General features: G+C 34.5%; 1 protein-coding gene and 1 non-coding gene across 5 annotated transcripts in view; one reads left to right on the top strand and one right to left on the bottom strand.

Moving 5' to 3' along the window:
- Nucleotides 1-17,345, top strand: part of TRIM37 (tripartite motif containing 37) — a 108,210-nt gene that overhangs the window by 72,949 nt on the left and 17,916 nt on the right. For 2 of the 4 annotated variants that reach the window (XM_006218008.3, XM_072940221.1), the window contains exons 19-22: nt 235-543; nt 9,614-9,742; nt 10,104-10,293; nt 12,189-12,307. In XM_006218008.3, the coding sequence (XP_006218070.1) occupies nt 235-543; nt 9,614-9,742; nt 10,104-10,293; nt 12,189-12,307 (747 nt within the window). The remainder of the gene's footprint in view (nt 1-234; nt 544-9,613; nt 9,743-10,103; nt 10,294-12,188; nt 12,308-17,345) is intronic. The other 2 variants (XM_072940222.1, XR_012060162.1) reach the window with 2 other exon arrangements.
- Nucleotides 6,846-6,952, bottom strand: LOC116283627 (U6 spliceosomal RNA). The gene has a single exon (XR_004193266.1). It is a non-coding gene; the product is annotated as a U6 spliceosomal RNA (small nuclear RNA).

The following is a 17,345-nucleotide window of genomic DNA, read 5'->3' as shown; positions in this document are numbered from 1 at the left end:
ATATAATTCAGATTTGAGTGATTGTAATGTGACCCAGATTTTAACTTTGTGGGTGTGAATAAAGTTAGGATACTTGTGTCTCTTTTTTTCATTAATGGAATTTAATGTATGCTTTTATCACTTAAAGCACCTTAGGTTATTTACACATCAAATTTGCTTATATATTCATAGTACAAAATCGGTTTATGAATGTTAAAGTCTATACTAACATGACTTGTCATTTTTTCTCTGAAGCAGCATATTCTCGAAAAGATAAAGACCAAAGGAAGCAACAGGCGATGTGGCGAGTTCCCTCTGATTTAAAGATGCTAAAAAGACTCAAAACTCAAATGGCTGAAGTCCGATGTATGAAAACTGATGTAAAGAACACACTTTCAGAAATAAAAAGCAGCAATGCTGCTTCTGGAGACATGCCAGCAGGCCTTCTTTCTGCTGACCAGGCAGCTCTGGCTGCATGTGGAACCGAAAACTCTGGTAGATTACAGGATTTGGGAATGGAGCTCTTGGCAAAGTCATCAGCTGCCAGTTGTTACATACGAAACTGTAAGTGAAAGAATCTTACTGATTTTATTTCTCCACGTTTCATTTGGGAAGTTAGAAGACAGGTTATTTTCAGAATAATAGTGTTTGAACATCTTTCTCACAATGAATTAAGACTGCAAATATATACAGCTTTTTCTCCCACCCAAAACTGACTCTATATTTTTTGCTATGTATCAGAGCTGTTTCTTGATTTCTTATTCTATACTGGGCAACAAACAAGACAAAATCCTTAACCATGGATCTTGCATTTCATGTATTCATTTGGTAAGAATCAGACATTAAAATGTACAGCCCAATAAACATAATTTCAGTTGGTAAAAACTACCGTGAGGGAAACAGCAGAGGAGTGGGATGAAAAGCACAAGTGAGAAGTGTGCTATTTCACTTAGGGTAAGTAGTCTGAGAGCGTATCTGAGGAGGCAGCATTTGAACTGGTATCTGAAGGTTGAGAAGGTAGCAGCCATGCAGAGATCTGGGGGAAGCACTGGTTCAGGGTAAGCAGAATGGAAAATGCGAAGTCTCTAATACAGGATTTGTTCTGTGTGTTTGACGGCTCAAAGGACGACCAGTAGAGCTGAACATGGTGAACTAAGTAAGCAGAGGTAAATAATAGGAGAGAAATCAGAGGTGGGCAGTTCCTAGATCAGGTAGGGTCCTAAGAAGACTTCAGGGAGGAGTTTGAGTTTTATCCTGATTTTAGGAGAATTCTTTAGAGAATAAAAATCAGGGAAGTGTTTACGATCTGATTTACCTTTTACAAAGATTACTTTGCTTATTGTGTGGAGAGGGGTCTGAAAAAGGTTGAGAGTGGAAGTTGTGAGACCAGTAAACAGCCTGTAACAATAGCTTGTGTGATATACGATGACTTATTCTGGACTTGACTACACTGGGTAGGTGGGCTTGCTCGTAGTCTAGCAGCCTTTCTTGACTGAGGTCCCATCTTTCTTAATTCTCCCTAGGATGGGTATATGGCTAGTATTATTCTAGGTACGTAGGAGAGAAGTTAATCTAGTACATACAGTGCATATTTTAGACCAGGAGGGCTCAATTATTTCCCACAACCCTAGTAAGAAAGGTTTTAGGGAAAGAAAAAACTCAGAATGATCTTTAAGTTTTTGGTCTATGCATCTTAGTGACTGGTGGTGTCTTTAATTGAAATGCATATCAAACAAGGAAGAATCAGGTGTGGGGATTGTGGGTCATAGGGGCAGGAAGTCAGGAATTCTTTGTTAAACATGTTAGGGTTTGCAGGGGGAGGGTATAGCTCAAGTAGTAGAGTGTACGCTTGGCATGCGTGAGGTCTTGGGTTCAATCCCCAGTGCCTCCATTAAAGAGTAAATAAATAAATAAATAAATAAACAAACCTAATTACCCCTCCCAAATAAATAAACAAACATGTTAAGGTTTAAGGTATCTTAGTAAAATGTCTCATAGGCAGTTGAACTCCACATAAGCCTGAAGCTTATGAGGTTAAAGTTGGATATAAACAGATAGGAGTCACTGGTATCAGATGCTGTTTAAAGAAAGCCAGAGATTAAATGGAGAAGAGGAATTTTGGCTCTGGGGCACTTAAACATTTAAAAGCCTTGTAACAAAGGGGAGGCTCATGAAGGAAATTGAAAAGAGCAATCATTAAGGTAGGAGAAAAATCAGAAGGACTGATATCTCAAAATTTTTTTTAAAAAGGATCTCAAAAAGAAAGAGTGGTCATACCATTGAGAGGTGTCAAAATGAAGGGTGGGTGGCCCCTTTTAAGAGCCATTCGCATGGAGAGGGGTATAGCAGAAGTGACTGAGATGAGAAACTGGGCATGATTGCTCAGCTCATTCAAGAAGTTTCATAATAAATTGGGTGGTACCTGGAGGGGGTACGGAGTCAAGAGTTTGTTGTTTCTGTGTGTTGTCTTCATTTTCTTAAGCATATATCCTTTTTTTTTTTGGTGGTAAAATATATGTAACATAAAATTTACAGTTTTAACTATTCTTTGTTGTATAATTCAGTGGCATTGAGTACATTCACATTGTTGTACAGTCATCACCACTGTCCATCTCTACAACTTTTCCATCACCCGAAAGCAGAATTCTATATCCATTGAACAGTAACTTGCCACTCCCCCTTTCCCCTACCCTCTGGTAACCACTGCTCTACATTCTGTTTCTATAAACTTGACTACTGTAGATATCTCATATAAGTGGAGTCATAAAATATTTGTCTTTTTGTGTCTGACTTATTTCACTTTAACATAATATCTTCAAGTTTCATCCATGTTGTAGCATGTGTCAGAATTTCATTCCTTATGAAGGCTGAATAATATTCCCTTGTATGTATGTATGAACCACATTATGTTTTTCCATTTATCTGTTGATGGATATCTAGGTTGTTCTACTTTTTGGCTGTTGTTAATAATGTGGCTGTGAACATGGATGTGCAAATATCTGTTTGAGTCTGTGCTTTCCATTTTTGGGGGTGTATTCCTAGAGTGGGATTGCTGGCTCATATTTTAATTCTGTGTTTAATTAAAAATTTTTTTTTAATCATGGTAAATTTTACCACATTTTGTTAAACAAAACTTACTATCTCACTCTTTAATTGTACTTGTTTTATAAGACCAGTGCTCTAACCCCTGAGCTATGGAGCCAGCTGCTAAGTGTACTTGTTTATTAATGGCACTAAGTACATGCACATTGTTGTGCTGCCAGCACCACCATCCATCCACAGAACTTTCTTTATGTTGCAAAACTGAACTTTATACCTGTTAAACAATAACTTTCCCTTCTTCCCTTATCCTCTGGCAGCCACCATTTTGCTTTTTGTCTCTGATTTTGATTACTCTAGGTACCTCATATAAGTGGAAAAATACAGTATTTGCCCTTTTGTGGTTGGCTTGCTTCATTTAGCATAATGTCCTCAAGGTTCATCCATATTGTAGCATGTGTCAGAATTATTTTCCCTTTCATGGCTGCATAATATTCGTGTGTGTGTGTGTGTGTGTGTGTGTGTGTGTGTACACACGTACGTACCCATTTGTTTACCCATTCATCTTTTTCTTTTGTTTTTGGATTTGTTATTTTTTTTTAATTTTATTTTTATTGAAGTGTAGTTTATTTACAATGTTAGTTTCAGGTGAACAGCAAAGCAATTCAGTTATACATATACATGCATATATATATACACACATATAGTTTCAGATTCTTTTCAATTATAGCTTATTATACGAAATTGAATATAGTTCCCTGTGCTATACAATAGGTGCTTGTTTTATCTGTTTTATCTTTAGTAGTGTGTATCTGTTAATCCCAAACTCCTGATTTATTCCTTGAGTTGGCACCTACTTTTTGGCCGTTGCAAATAATGCAGCTATGAACATGGTTGTTTATTTCTTTGAGACCCTGCTTTTAGTTTTCTTGGACATATAATATATACCCAGAAGTGGAATTACTGGATCATGAAGTGGAATTACTGGATCATATGGTAATTCAATTTTTAATTTTTTGAGGAACACCGCCTTATTGTTTTCAACATAGAGGTTGTACCATTTTACATTCTCACCAACATTGCACAAGGGTTCCAATTTCTCCACATCTTCCCCAACACTTATTCTTTTCTTTTCTTTTTTTTTTAAATAATATCCATACTAATGGATGTAAATCATTGTGGTTTTGATTTCCATTTCCTTCATGATTAATGATGTTGAGAGAGCATCTTTTCGTGTATTTATCAGTCATCTTTATATATCTTTTTTGGAGCAGTGTCTATTCAAGTCCTTTGCCCATATTTGAATTGGATTGGTTTTCTGTTTTTTGAGTTTTAAGAATTCCCTGTATATTCTTGATGTTAATCCCTTATCAGATATGTGTTTGCAAATACCTTCTCCTATTCTGTGGATTGTCTTTTCATTCGGTTGATAGATTCGTTTGATGCTAAACGTTTTAAATTTTGATGTACAATTTATCTATTTTTTTCTTTTGTTGCCTCTGCTTTTGGTGTCACATGCCAAGAAAGCATTGCTAAACCCAACATTGTGAAGATTTTCCCCAGTGTTTTCTTCTTTTGAGTTTTATAGTTTTAGCTCTTTATAGATGTCTTGAATCCATTTTCAGTTCATTGTTGTATATAGTGTTAGATAAAGGTCCAGGTTTATTTTTGTGTGTGGGTATGCTGTTTTCCCAGGATCATTTGTTGAAAAAACTTTCCTTTCCTCTTGAATGGTCTTGATACCATTGCTGAAAATCATGTGGCCATGTGTGCAAGGATTTATTTCTGGGCTTTCCATGCATGTGTTTGTTAAAATTGGATATATTAATGCTTGGTACTATCTAGTGAAGATGAATAAGAGAAGGGATAATTGCCAAATACGTATAGTTCTCTTAAAATAAAGATGACAGTTTAATAGAAAAATGAATAAAGGTTATGATTAGGCCATTAACGTAAGAAATACAAATGGACAGTAAATGTATGAAAAGATACTCAACCGTATCTAGTTGTCAGGGAAACGACAATTTAAAACCAAAAGAAATAATGCTTTTTGTTGGATTTTTGTGCAGAGCTTTTGTTACTTATTTCTGCAAATACCTCCCCACCATTGTCACTTGTTTGTTTTTGTTTTTTTTTCTGCCAAACATGAAGTTTTAAGTTTTTTATTTTTGAAATCTATTAATAATATTCATGGTTTGGGAGTTTGATGTTTTTATTTGGAAGGCCTTTTCAACTATAGTTTATAAAAAAACACTTACTTTCTTCTTGCTTTGTTTTTAAGTTTTTTACATTTAGGTCATTATTCCGTGTATAATTTATTTTCTTTGATGATGTGTGAAGTGAGTTCAGTGATTTGTTTTCTCCTGTAAATGAAACATGGTTTTTGAAGAATCTACTCTGTCCAACAGTATGAAATTTATCCTTTATATTATAGACCAAGTCCTATATTTTCATGGTTGTTTTTAAATTCATATGGGTTGAAGCAGTTAAAATTGCCAATATGCAACTTTTTTTTTACATACAAAAACAGCAATTTGATACTGTTCAACTAAATATTTGTTGTGTTGTCTACCAGACCTACACTTTTTTTCAAACTATTATAGTTTTATAGTTTGTTATATTGTATTATGTTTGCCTTCATTTTATTTTTGTTTTCAGAGTGTCTTTGATGGTTCTTACACATTTACTCTTCTAGAAAAAACATTTTAACTGGAATTGTGTTACATTTAATGCATTAATTGACATTTAATTTGGGGAACTGACATCTCAGCACTAAGGCATTCACATCTAGGAGTATGGTAGTTCCGTTTGTCAGGTCATCTGTTACATACGTATACTTCCTCAGCTTTAGTTTTCTTCATATAAATTCTGTATATGTTTTGTTATATTTATTTCTAGATATATTATAACTTAGGCTGCTATTGTGAATGAAATCTCTTCCTCCCCTCCGGAATATTTTCTAATTATTTGTTATGGACTTATAGGAAGACTATTGGTTTTATATGTTTATCTTATATTCAGCCCACTTAGTGAAAATTTTTAATTCTGAGTTTTTCAGTCAATTGTATGGAATTGTCTTAAATAGACAGTCATATCATCAGCAAATAATCATAGTTTGTCCACACCTTTCCTGCTTATTTACTTTTGATATTGTGTTGTCGAGGCTGGGACCTCAGAACAATTTAACTAATAGCAATAATAGAATTTTTATAGTATTTCCAACCCTATTTAAGAATTCCTTTAGTTTTTTTTACCTGATTAAGTTCAAATTTTGCTGTTTGTTTCGATGCATAATTTTCATCAAGTTGAAAGATAAATCCTTCCATTCTTAACAAGCGCGGCAGTAATGATTATCATTTACTAAGTGTTTATTTTTTGCCAGGTATCTTAACTATTCTAAGTCAAATGTTTTAACTCACTGAATCCTAACAACAACTCTATGAAGAAAGTTATTTTTATCCCCAATTCACAGATAAAGAAACTGAGGCATGGGAGCAATCAAAGGTCCTCAGAGTTTGATGGTAGTAATCGCAGAGCCAGGAACTTGAACTTTAGAGCCTATGTTCTCCCATTACACCAAACTACCTCTTTTCCTACTTACTAAGGGGTTTTTTTAAATCAAGAAGTTGTATAGAATTACATCAAATGCGTTTTTGTCATCCGTCAAAATAATCATGTTATTTTGCCCTATTACTTTGTGAATAGAGAATTACATTATATATCTAACATTGACCATTTTTGAAATTCTAGAATGAATCTTTCTACTTCGTTATGGTTTGTGATTTTTAATTAATTAATTTTTTTAATTGAAGTATAGCCAGTTTACAAAAAATACGGAATGCTTCATGAATTTGCATGTCATCCTTGCACAGGGGCCATGCTAATCTTCTGTGTATCGTTCTAATTTTAGTATGTGTGCTGCCAAAGTGAGCACTGTAATTTTTTAATATACAGTTGACCCTTAAACAACATGGGTTTGACCTGTGTGAGTCCTGTTATCTGCAGATTTTTTTTTTCCAATAAACCCTCAGTTGGTTTAATCAGTGGGAGCTGAACTGGGGATAAGAGGGCTGAATATAAAGTTATACCCAGTTTTTTGACTCTGGAGAGTTGGCACGCCTAGTCCCTGTATTGTTCAAAGGTTAACTGTACTGCTATACTCAGTTTGCTAATACTTTACTTAGGATTCTTGACTATGTAGTCATGAGTAATATTGAGCTATATAGTTTCATTACACTATCCTTAACCCATTTGAGTTCCTATTTTATGCCAGCCTCATAGAGTAAATTCAGGAGCTTTTGCCCTTTTCTATGCTGTTAAAATTTAACATGTTATCTGCTCGTTAAAAGTTTAATGAAACTCACTGAAAAAACTAGGAGTTCTTTCAGGAATAGAACTTTTAACAGCCTTTTTCATTTTTAAGTGTGTATTGGCATCATATTTCTGCCAGTTCTTAAATCAATTTTTGTAATTAATTTTCTTACAAAATTACTCATTTTATTAGATTAATGCATTGGTATAAGGTCCCTTATTCTGTTCCCTTAAAGTTTAAAAACTTCTTCTGAATATTGGGTGTTAACTTGTTCAGTTATGTCATTGCTTATTTGTATTTTCTTATTTTTTCCCTTGATTTGAATTGCTAGAGGCTTATTCATTTTATTCATCTCTTCAAAGACCTAATACTTAGATTTATTACATCTACTGCTTTCTGTCTATTATTATGTTAGTTTTTGCCTTTGTTTCTGTTAATGCATCTTGTATTCATTTTTTTCCTTAACCAATATTTTATGTATACTTTGCAGTGGAAAAATTGATCATCATAATTTTTCTTACAGCATCTAAGTCTAGGACATGTTCAACACTTCTCTCCCATAAACTCCATACTCATAAGCTGTTGCTCCCCATCTTCCCCTCCCCCATCCCCTAGTAACCACTAGTCTATTTTGTCTGCATGGATTTGTTTCTTCTGGACTTGTCATATAAATGGAATCACACAATATGAATGCCTTTTATATCTGGTTTCTCTAACTTAGCATAATGTTTTCATCTATGTAGTAGCATGTATTTCAATTCTTTTTTATGGCTGAATGATACTTCCTGGTATGTCTGTATCACTTTTTGTTTGATCTACTCATTAGTTGATGGGGACTTGGGGGTTTGTTTTGTTTTTTTGTGTGGTTTTTTTTTTTTACTTTTGGGTTATTATGAATAATGAAGCTGTTTGAACAGTCATGTACAATTTTTTGTGCAGACATTTTTTTTTATCCTAAGTATATGCTTAACAGTGAAATTGCCAGGTTATATGGGAACTACGTTTTACTTTTTGAGGCAGTGCCATACTGTTTCCAAAGTAACTGCACCATTTACATTCTCCAGCAGAGTATAGGGGTTCCAGTTTCTCCATATCCTTATCAACACTTGTTATTTTCCATGGTTTTTGTTTTCTTTGCTCATTGAATTGTCTTGGCCTCCTTGTCAAAAACTAATTGACCATAAATGTAAGGGTTTATTTCTGGAGTCTAAATACTGTTTCATTAATCTGTATTTCTATCTTATACCAGTACCACAATCTTCATTACTATAGTTTTACAGCAAATTGTGAAATGAGAAGTGTGAGTCCTCCATTCAAGATTGTTTGGGGGTATTCTGGATCTTAGACATTTTTCTATGAATTTTAGGGTCAGCTTGTCAATTTCTGCAAAAAAAAGGTGATTGAAATTTTTATAGAGGTTGTGTTGAATCTATCTTATAGATCAAGTTTGGGAGTATTACTGTGTTAACAATATTAAGTCTTCCAGCCAATGAACGTGAAGTATTTTTCCTATCTTCTTTATACTCCTTTCAGTAATGTATGATAGTTTTCAATGTACAAGCCCTACATTTCTTTGTTAAATTTTCCCGTAAGTATTTTATTCTGTTTGATGCTACTGTAAATGGAACTGTTTTCTTAATTTCATTCTGGGATTATTCTTTGTTGATGTATAAAAAGACAATTATTGCTCTTATATCATCCTACCTTACTGAATCTGTTTATTATCTTTTAGTGCATCTCTTCTACTTTCTTTTAATTTCTTTTTATTATTTTTCTAACTTCTTGAGTCTGCATGTTGGGCCATTTAGTTTCTTTTTTTTCCTAATTAATTTGTTGTAAGGCTGTACATTTTCTTCTAATTACTGTTTTAGCTACAGACATCTTGAAGTATTATAATTGTGGTTCATTTCTTTCAGCACTGATTTACTTTTTCATCCAGTAGTATTTTACAGTTTCCAAGTGCTTTGAGTTTTTTGTTGTTGTTAATATTTAATTTAATTGCATTGAGATTGGAGTTCATGTCTGGTATGATTTTTCTGTTGGAGTTAACTGATGTTTTTCTACTTTTGTAAGTGAAGACTGCTCCACAAACAGCAAAACAGGAATACTTTTGGCAAAAAACTCCAAATAAACCAGTTGGGACCAGAGTGTTCTGTTTATTTTTGGACACTGTAGATGGAATACCTTCCCTGTATGATAAGATTAAACCTTTCTCTGACTGCCTAGGTAATGAGTTTTGTGCTATTTTATCATAATCAGAAATGTTTTTAAATGTCTTTGCAGCCACAAGTAAGAAGAGTAATTCACCCAAGCCAGCTCGGTCCAGTATAGCAGGTAGTCTGTCTCTTCGAAGAGCAGTAGACTCTGGGGAAAATAGCCGTTCTAAAGGAGACTGTCAAACTTTGTCTGAAGGTAAGTTTGGAGAGTTCAGAACGTAATTTTGGTGGGTAGATGTCTGTTATTTGAAATTGATCTTATGGTATAGCACCAGACCTCTAAAAGGCACCAAAATAGCTGAAACTTAATTTGAAAGTTCCTTGATCACACAACAGAATAGAGCCATCAGGAAGAAAATGCAACCATTAGACTCCATATTCTGGACTCCTGAATTTTAAATACCTGGCATCAGAAAGACTGGGATATACATTAAAATTGTTTTTGACTTATCCTACAGTTTAAAAATGTAGGTAATAGTGAGATCTCCTAACATGGAAGGTAGAGAGAGAACTTTTTGTTTGTCTGCCTTCTTTCTGAATATCTTCCTCTTCTGTAGGCTCCCCGGGAAGCACTCAGTCTGGGAGCAGGCATAGTTCTCCCCGAGCCTTGACACAGGGCAGTATCACTGACATTCTGCCGAAATCTGAAGACCGGCAGTGTCAAGCTTTGGATTCAGGTGCTCTTGTGGTTGCGGTTTTTAATGGCTTACCTACGGTAGAGAAAAGGAGAAAAATGGTCACCTTGGGGTAAATTAAGTTCTTTTGTTTATGTAATGGAATAATAGCTACTAGCTTTGGCACTTGAAGTCTGCAACATAATGAACAAAATTAATTTCCACTTTGTTAATTTTTTAGTATTAAAATGTAACTTTTAAAATATCAGAGACCTTACTTTTTTTTTCCCTCAACAGAATGAGATAGTACCAGAAATTCAGTCTAAATATATTAGAGCTCATTTTCACTAATTTTAATAATGTTGTTTAACCTTGTGTGAACTCTTTGTGAGATTTTTGTGTCAACTTTTTTCCCCATCTGTTCCACACTTTTCAGAGACATTTGTGCTGGGCTGTATTATGTCCCATAGGTCTTTTGCACATATTTTGTTTGGAGTATAGCACTTCTAGCAGTTTTATTTTAACATTACTTTTCGGTTTTTATCTCACCTTTTTTCTCTCACCTTATTAAAGTGTCTTTAAAACACATAGTTGGAATTTCCCAAAAGGGGAAATACATATTGTCAGTACCTTTATCTCTCTCCCAGGAAAGAAACTCAGATCCCAGCCACGCCAGTTAAACTTCCATTCATTCAAAGGAGTGTGATTGTGGAATGTGCTGTCTGTGAATGTGCTAGATGGGCCATTAATATCCATCTGCTGATCTATTCTATGGATATTAAATACATCTCCAATTTCAAACAATGGAATAGTTCTACCTTGGAGGCTTTGAAAAGAAATTTGAATTAAATTTAGAGAAAGATTAATATTCCTTAAGTTTACTTAATTTTATACAGTTTTAAGATCTGGATAAATTACCAAATACAAAAGAACAGCTGGTGCCATAGTTTTCTGTTCTAGCTCTAATTTAAGCAGTGGAAAGTTGTTATAGTCATTGGAGATTGTCTTGCCCTCCCCTGTTACCTAGCCTGGTTTTATACATGTTTCTTTCAAGGTGAAGCTACAACTTGTTTTTTTATTTTATTTGTTATGGAGATATTTATATCTGCCTTTAGTCATAAAGATTAAATGTGTATGAATGTACACCTTTTTCTAGACTGTAAAATCCTTTATAAATGTGTAAAGCTCATATCTATAACCCTCATTTTACAGTTAATTATGTTGCCAGGCTGGCTTGTGGTGTTTTCCAGCTTGTGTCTTTTTTTTTTCCTTGCCTGATTTAAAGTAGTGTAAGCAAAAATTTTAAATACTGATAATAAATGGTTCAAAAATGGAAGTAAACAAAGAATATTAAGTTAAAATTTCCCCATCTTTGTCTCCCATCTGCTTTGTTTTCCAACCCCCTGCCCACATACATTGCTGTTATTAATTTTTTTAATTTAATTTAATTTAAAAAATATTTCTGTTGTTTTTTGTTCTCTCTTTTTTTTCTTTCTGTTTTTTGGTTTTTCGGTTCTTAATTTTTTATATATGTTCTGTCTTCTCAGTTTTTAGGTATGTTTAAGTAGCTGTTACTATATGGCTCTTTAAATACAAAAAGTGCACCTTGTTTTTCCACTCAGTATATTTCAAAAGTTGTTCAGTGTTGGTGAGGACGAATTATTTAGGGCTTCTGTTTATATTAATTTTAAATTGAAACTCTTATTAAGATAACTGTAGATTCACATGCAATTTATAAGAAGTAATAGAGCGTGTGTACCTTACCCCTGTTCCCCCAATCATAACAATTACAAAACTCTGATACATTATCGCAGGATATGGACAGTAATGTAATCCATGACTTTATGACTTTTCATTGTGAGTCTTCTAGTGAATGTTTTGAAAATAAAACTTGAAATTTAGTACTAAACACCAGTGCCCTATTCTCTCCTTAGTTTGATACTCAGTTTCTGGGCAAGAAGAAAATCTAGATTATTGTATCACTGATTAGTTATACAAAAATATCAGGTTATTTTCTCTCTCTTTGAGGACTAATGCTAAAGGAGGTCTCCTGGAAGGAATGCAGATGACTGATTTGGAAAATAATTCTGAAACTGGGGAATTACAGCCTATACTACCTGAAGGAGCTTCAGCTGCCCCGGAGGAAGGTAAGCAAGAGATAAAGTCATTAATTAGGTTGGAGGCGGAATAGTGATCTTTTTCTGGTGTAGTGGGGAGTGGTTGGTTTAATAAAACAGTTACTGAGACATTATCTACTGTCCTACCTGTTTGATCTGAAAACAGCATTCATTGTGCCACTGTGTTTGATTTACTAGGACATTAAGCACAAGGGAAGGCAAAATGGATAACTGCATAAAAGGACAGGTCTTACTAGAAGGGACATTTACAGGGGGAAGAATCTGCAGATACTTCATCGGCTCATTTATTAAATGTTACGCCACCTACATAATAGGCATTGAAGTCTTGCTAAATATGAAAAGACGTAATTGCATATGTTCACTATCTTATGGGGAAAACATGCCCCCAAACAACTAATTAGAATATTAAATATTAAGTACCATGTCTTTGGGGGGGGGTTGGAGGTAATTCGGTTTATTTATTTATTTACTTTTTTTAGAGGAGATATTGGGGATTGAACCCAGGACACCTCATGCATGCTAAGCATGAGCTCTACCACTTTGAGCTCTACCTTCCCCCAAGTACCTCGTCTTTTAAAGTCAGTCTTGATTAATGTTTGTAGATTGCTTTGCTCTTACAGGAGTATTTCAAACTTTATCTGTTTAAAAAATCCTTTATGGTAACTGACTTCAACTCTGCCAATTCATTCTCCATTACATTTCTAGTATTCTTCTACATGTTCTTCCAGGTTCATTGTTCTTTTTTCCAGGTTCATTGTTCTTTATCTAAAAGCATAGAAGATACTGTGTAATTTTGAGTAACAGAAGGTCTTGAAACAAGGCTGTGTGTGCTGCCCTTGCTTGTCCTTTATATGTTAGCAGGAAAGCATGTCAACTTTATTACTAATATTTGACATTGAAATTTATTTCATTTCTCAGTGAAACTCTGCCGCTTATCACCTCTGCAGTTATTTGAATTTCAACGACTGATGAATTGTAGCTCAAAGCATACATAAAGATGCCAGCATCTACCTCTGGCTGCCCTGTGAGAATGTGTGTGTGGGTGGTGGCATTTTCAGGTTTTTCAGTTGAAGAACACTAAACATTTTGGTTTTCCTTCTTAGTTGGTGCTCCTGTGGCGGGCAGCATTATTTCAGTAGAAGAGATTAAATGGAAAGGAGTTTTAGAGTGAACTGTTGATTTTTAAAACATTAAGGAAAAAAATTATGATTGATGATCTTTATAGAAAGAATCTGTGGGAATGAGCTAGTTTCCATGTATTTATACATGCTGATTATAAACTGTAGTGCCTTAAACTTTTATAGCATGTGCTGGAATTATAGGCTCCTTTTATTTATGCGGCATTTATGAAATGCTTCTAATTTGCCTGGCATTATATTTGGTTCTGGTGATAAAGTAATTCCTGAACCTACCGATTAGTTCAGGGTTTCTCTCCCTTGGCACCACTGACATTTTGGGCCAGCTGATTCTTTGTTGTAAGGGGCTGCCCTGTGCATTGTAGGATGTTTAGCAGCATCCTTGGCTTTAACAAAACACTAGGTGCCGGTAGTACCTCCTCTGAATTACAGTAACCAAAATGTCTCCGGACATTGCCAAATGTCCCCTGGGAGGCAAAATCATCCTCTAAAACTGTTGAGAACCACTGGTTGAGTTGAATAACTCTCAGTCAGGGGTGACAACTCTTCAAGAATCACTTGCCAGAATAGGTCACAGTTACAAATGGGAGGGAGCAAGTTGTAGTTCTCAGATATGCTGAATATATGTGTTGGTGGGAGGGGGCAGGGAGAGCCGTTCAAAACCGCTGGTCAGGTGTTGGAGGCCAGTTAATAACCAGTTATAAAATGATGAATGCTGTGATAGGATATATAGGGAGCTCAAACAGCAGATATGTAATAATAGAAATAATAGATAATATTTGTAAGTCCTTGTTATGTGTTAGAGACTGCTTAAAGCTTTACCAGTATTATCTTACATTTTCTTAATACAGCCCTACATGGTAGTTACTTTATTATCTTCATTTTACAGATGAGTAGGCAGACACCTAGAGATGTAACTTATTTTACTCAAAGTCACAGAGCCAGTGCTTTTAACTGTCACCTCTCTACTAACCTAGTCCACCGTTAGAAAGATTATCCTAAGGGATGAGTTTGAGTTAGGTGAAGATGGGGCCAGAGTGGAGGCAGAGGTCAGATCATGAAGAGTTGCTCTGTATGTCTAGCTAGAATTTGGACTTTGTCCTTTAAATGGGATCTAAGCAAGAAATTAGATAATAAAATTAAACATTCCTACTCTAGCTACGTTGAGGGGAATGGATTTGAGGGAGTAGGATGGCATGTGGAACCCTGTGGACAGGAAAACTCGTTAGAAGCATGTTAAAGTATGTGAGGGATGACTTGGACTTTTAAATTTCAGCCTTCACCTCATAAATTCACATTATCTCAATTTTTTCTAGGTAAATAGCTAGAGGTTAGACATTGCAATGTATGGGGCAAGGCACACAGCAAATAGCTTGTGACCTATTGCTTCACAGTGGCTAGTTTCATTTCCAAAAAATGAAAGTGTATGACCTTGTATTTACTCCCTCTCACTGATGGCAATGGTTTGTACAGGACCTGGTGACCAGCAGGCCAGCTTTAAACTAGAGGTCAAGAGACCAATTTGTCTTTCTCATTACATTCACAAAGCTAGGGAACTTAAGATCTCAGGACTTAATGAAAGACCAAGCAGTATTTTCTTGCAGGAATTCCCTTTCAACATTTCTTAAGAAATACATGTTTTCCTAAATCCTGAGAAAAATGAGTCAAGAAATCAAAAAAAAATAAGAAAAAATTATTCTAATTCTCCTGTTAGAGTTATTCTTAACAGTCAGCACAGAAACATGACTGCTTTGAAGGAATTCCCTTATGATAAGTTGAAAGTATAAACTGGAAATGCTGGTACCTGAAATCAAAGGCTAAGATCAACAGGAGCACCTTGGAAAGAAGCAATTGTGATCAAATCAGTCCTGGTTACAGATATTGTCATTTCATAAGGATGTGTCCATGGCCCTGTCTGCTGCTGTGTAAATATTAATGAGTCTGTATTGAACTGTACAGGAGTTTCATGAGTGGTGTTCCAAGACATAGGAAGTTTTGGAAGCAGAATAATTCTGTATATTGGCATTTTTGACATGTGAGTCTATGTAGTGTGCTATAAACTTTGCTAAGAGTTCTAAATGTTACATTATTCAACTGTTAACACAATAATGTTCAGAGCATTTTTCAGGATTTTAATATTCATTGTAAGCTACAGTTCTTGTAAATACTACAAACTAAATTTAAAAAATTTAAAGATACATTGTAAGTATTTAAATAACTTAAGATTTTGAGAATTCCTGAGAATTCCAATTCCTTTTTTGTGACTCCTGGAGTTTAATGTATGTCAGGAATTCAGAAACCATAGTACCAAGAGGCCAAATTTGTGTCTAGAATTTCAAGTTGTTGGGTTTAGGGTTCTCAGCAACAGTTCCATGAAGGGCCACAAGGTGGAGATGATGCTTCATGCAAGTTGGTGGTTCTGGTCTGTAATGTGTCACTTTTGACTTCCTAGAGCAGGGAAGCTTTTTCCTTTGCTCAGGAAGGAGATTTCAAACATACATACATACATCATTTCAAACATCCATACATCCAGCCTATATCTTCAGAATATTTAAGGGAGAAATAATGCTACACAATACTACGCAAACGCTTCTTAAAAACAGAGGAGGAAAAATTCACCAATAAAGCCATCAGGGGCTGCAGTTTTCTTTGTTGGAATTTTTTAAACTATTAAATTCCATTTCCTTAATAGTTAAAGTACCTATTTAGATTATCTATTTTTACCTGAATGATTTTGGTATTTTGTGTCTATCAAATAATGTTCATTTCATCTGTGTTCTTGATTTGATGAGCACTAAGTTTTTTATAGTGTTCCATTTTTATCTAAGATGTCTGTAGAACCTGTAGTGATGTCCCCTCTTACATTCCCAATGTTACTAGTTTTGTTTGCTCTCTTTTTTTCTTAGTCTGCCTAGGAACCTTTCTGTTGTATTTACCTTTCCAAAGAACTGTCTTCTTATTTTACTGATTTCTCTATTCTTTCCTGCTAATTTTATTTCTGTTTATTTCCTTTCTTTTACTTTAGCTTATTTACTCTTTTTTTCTAGTTTCTTAAAGTAGATGCTTAGGTCATTAATTTGAGGCCTTTTTCTCTTCTAATGTAAGTGTTTAATGCTATAAATTTCTCTTTAAGCACTGCTGTTGCCACATCCCTAAACTTTTGATATGTTGTAATTTTATTTTTATTCGATTCAGAGTACTTTCCATTAATTCTGAAAAATTCTCAGCCATTTTCTCCTTTTGTCTCGCCTTTGCTGTCCCTATGGCTGTCTAGTTGATACAGTTTGAACTTTTATTCTCATTTATCCCTTGTTTCATAGTATCTTTTATGTAATAGTCATTTTTTTTAATATTCTGGTTAATTTTATCAGTTCTATCTTTAAGTTTTTCAACCTTGTTTAAATTCATCTATTATTTTAACTTTAATGACTGTATTTCATTTCTGGAAAGTCTATTTAGTAATTTTTTTAAATCTATACTTTTTTCCACATTAAACTGAATTGTGTAGTCTCTCTCAGGTGACTTTATGAAAAACTTGTGTTATTGTCCTTCTATGTATATCTGCTTGACTCTTACGTCAGGTGGATTGTCTGCCTTGTTTGTAAATTTTGATTAGAATATAGTGTTCTGAGGGAAAGGTATAGCTCTAGTGGTACAGCACATGTTTAGCATACGTGAGGTCCTAGGTTCAACCCCCAGTACGTCCTCTAAAAATAAATTAACCTAATTACCTACCCCCAAAATAAAATAATTAAATAATACAATGATAAATAAAATACTAAAGAAAATAGACAACTCTTTTTTTTTTTAAGAACATAGCTTTCTGAGACTTTTTCTCTCCCTTGTGAGAATTCCTTTTTTTTTTTCTTTTTTTTCTTTTTTTCTTTTTTTCCACTTTCTTTTTTCCTGTG

Source organism: Vicugna pacos, chromosome 16, assembly GCF_048564905.1.
Source record: "Vicugna pacos chromosome 16, VicPac4, whole genome shotgun sequence".
NCBI classification, from domain to species: Eukaryota; Metazoa; Chordata; class Mammalia; order Artiodactyla; family Camelidae; genus Vicugna; species Vicugna pacos.
This window is presented reverse-complemented; position numbering and strand designations above follow the sequence as displayed.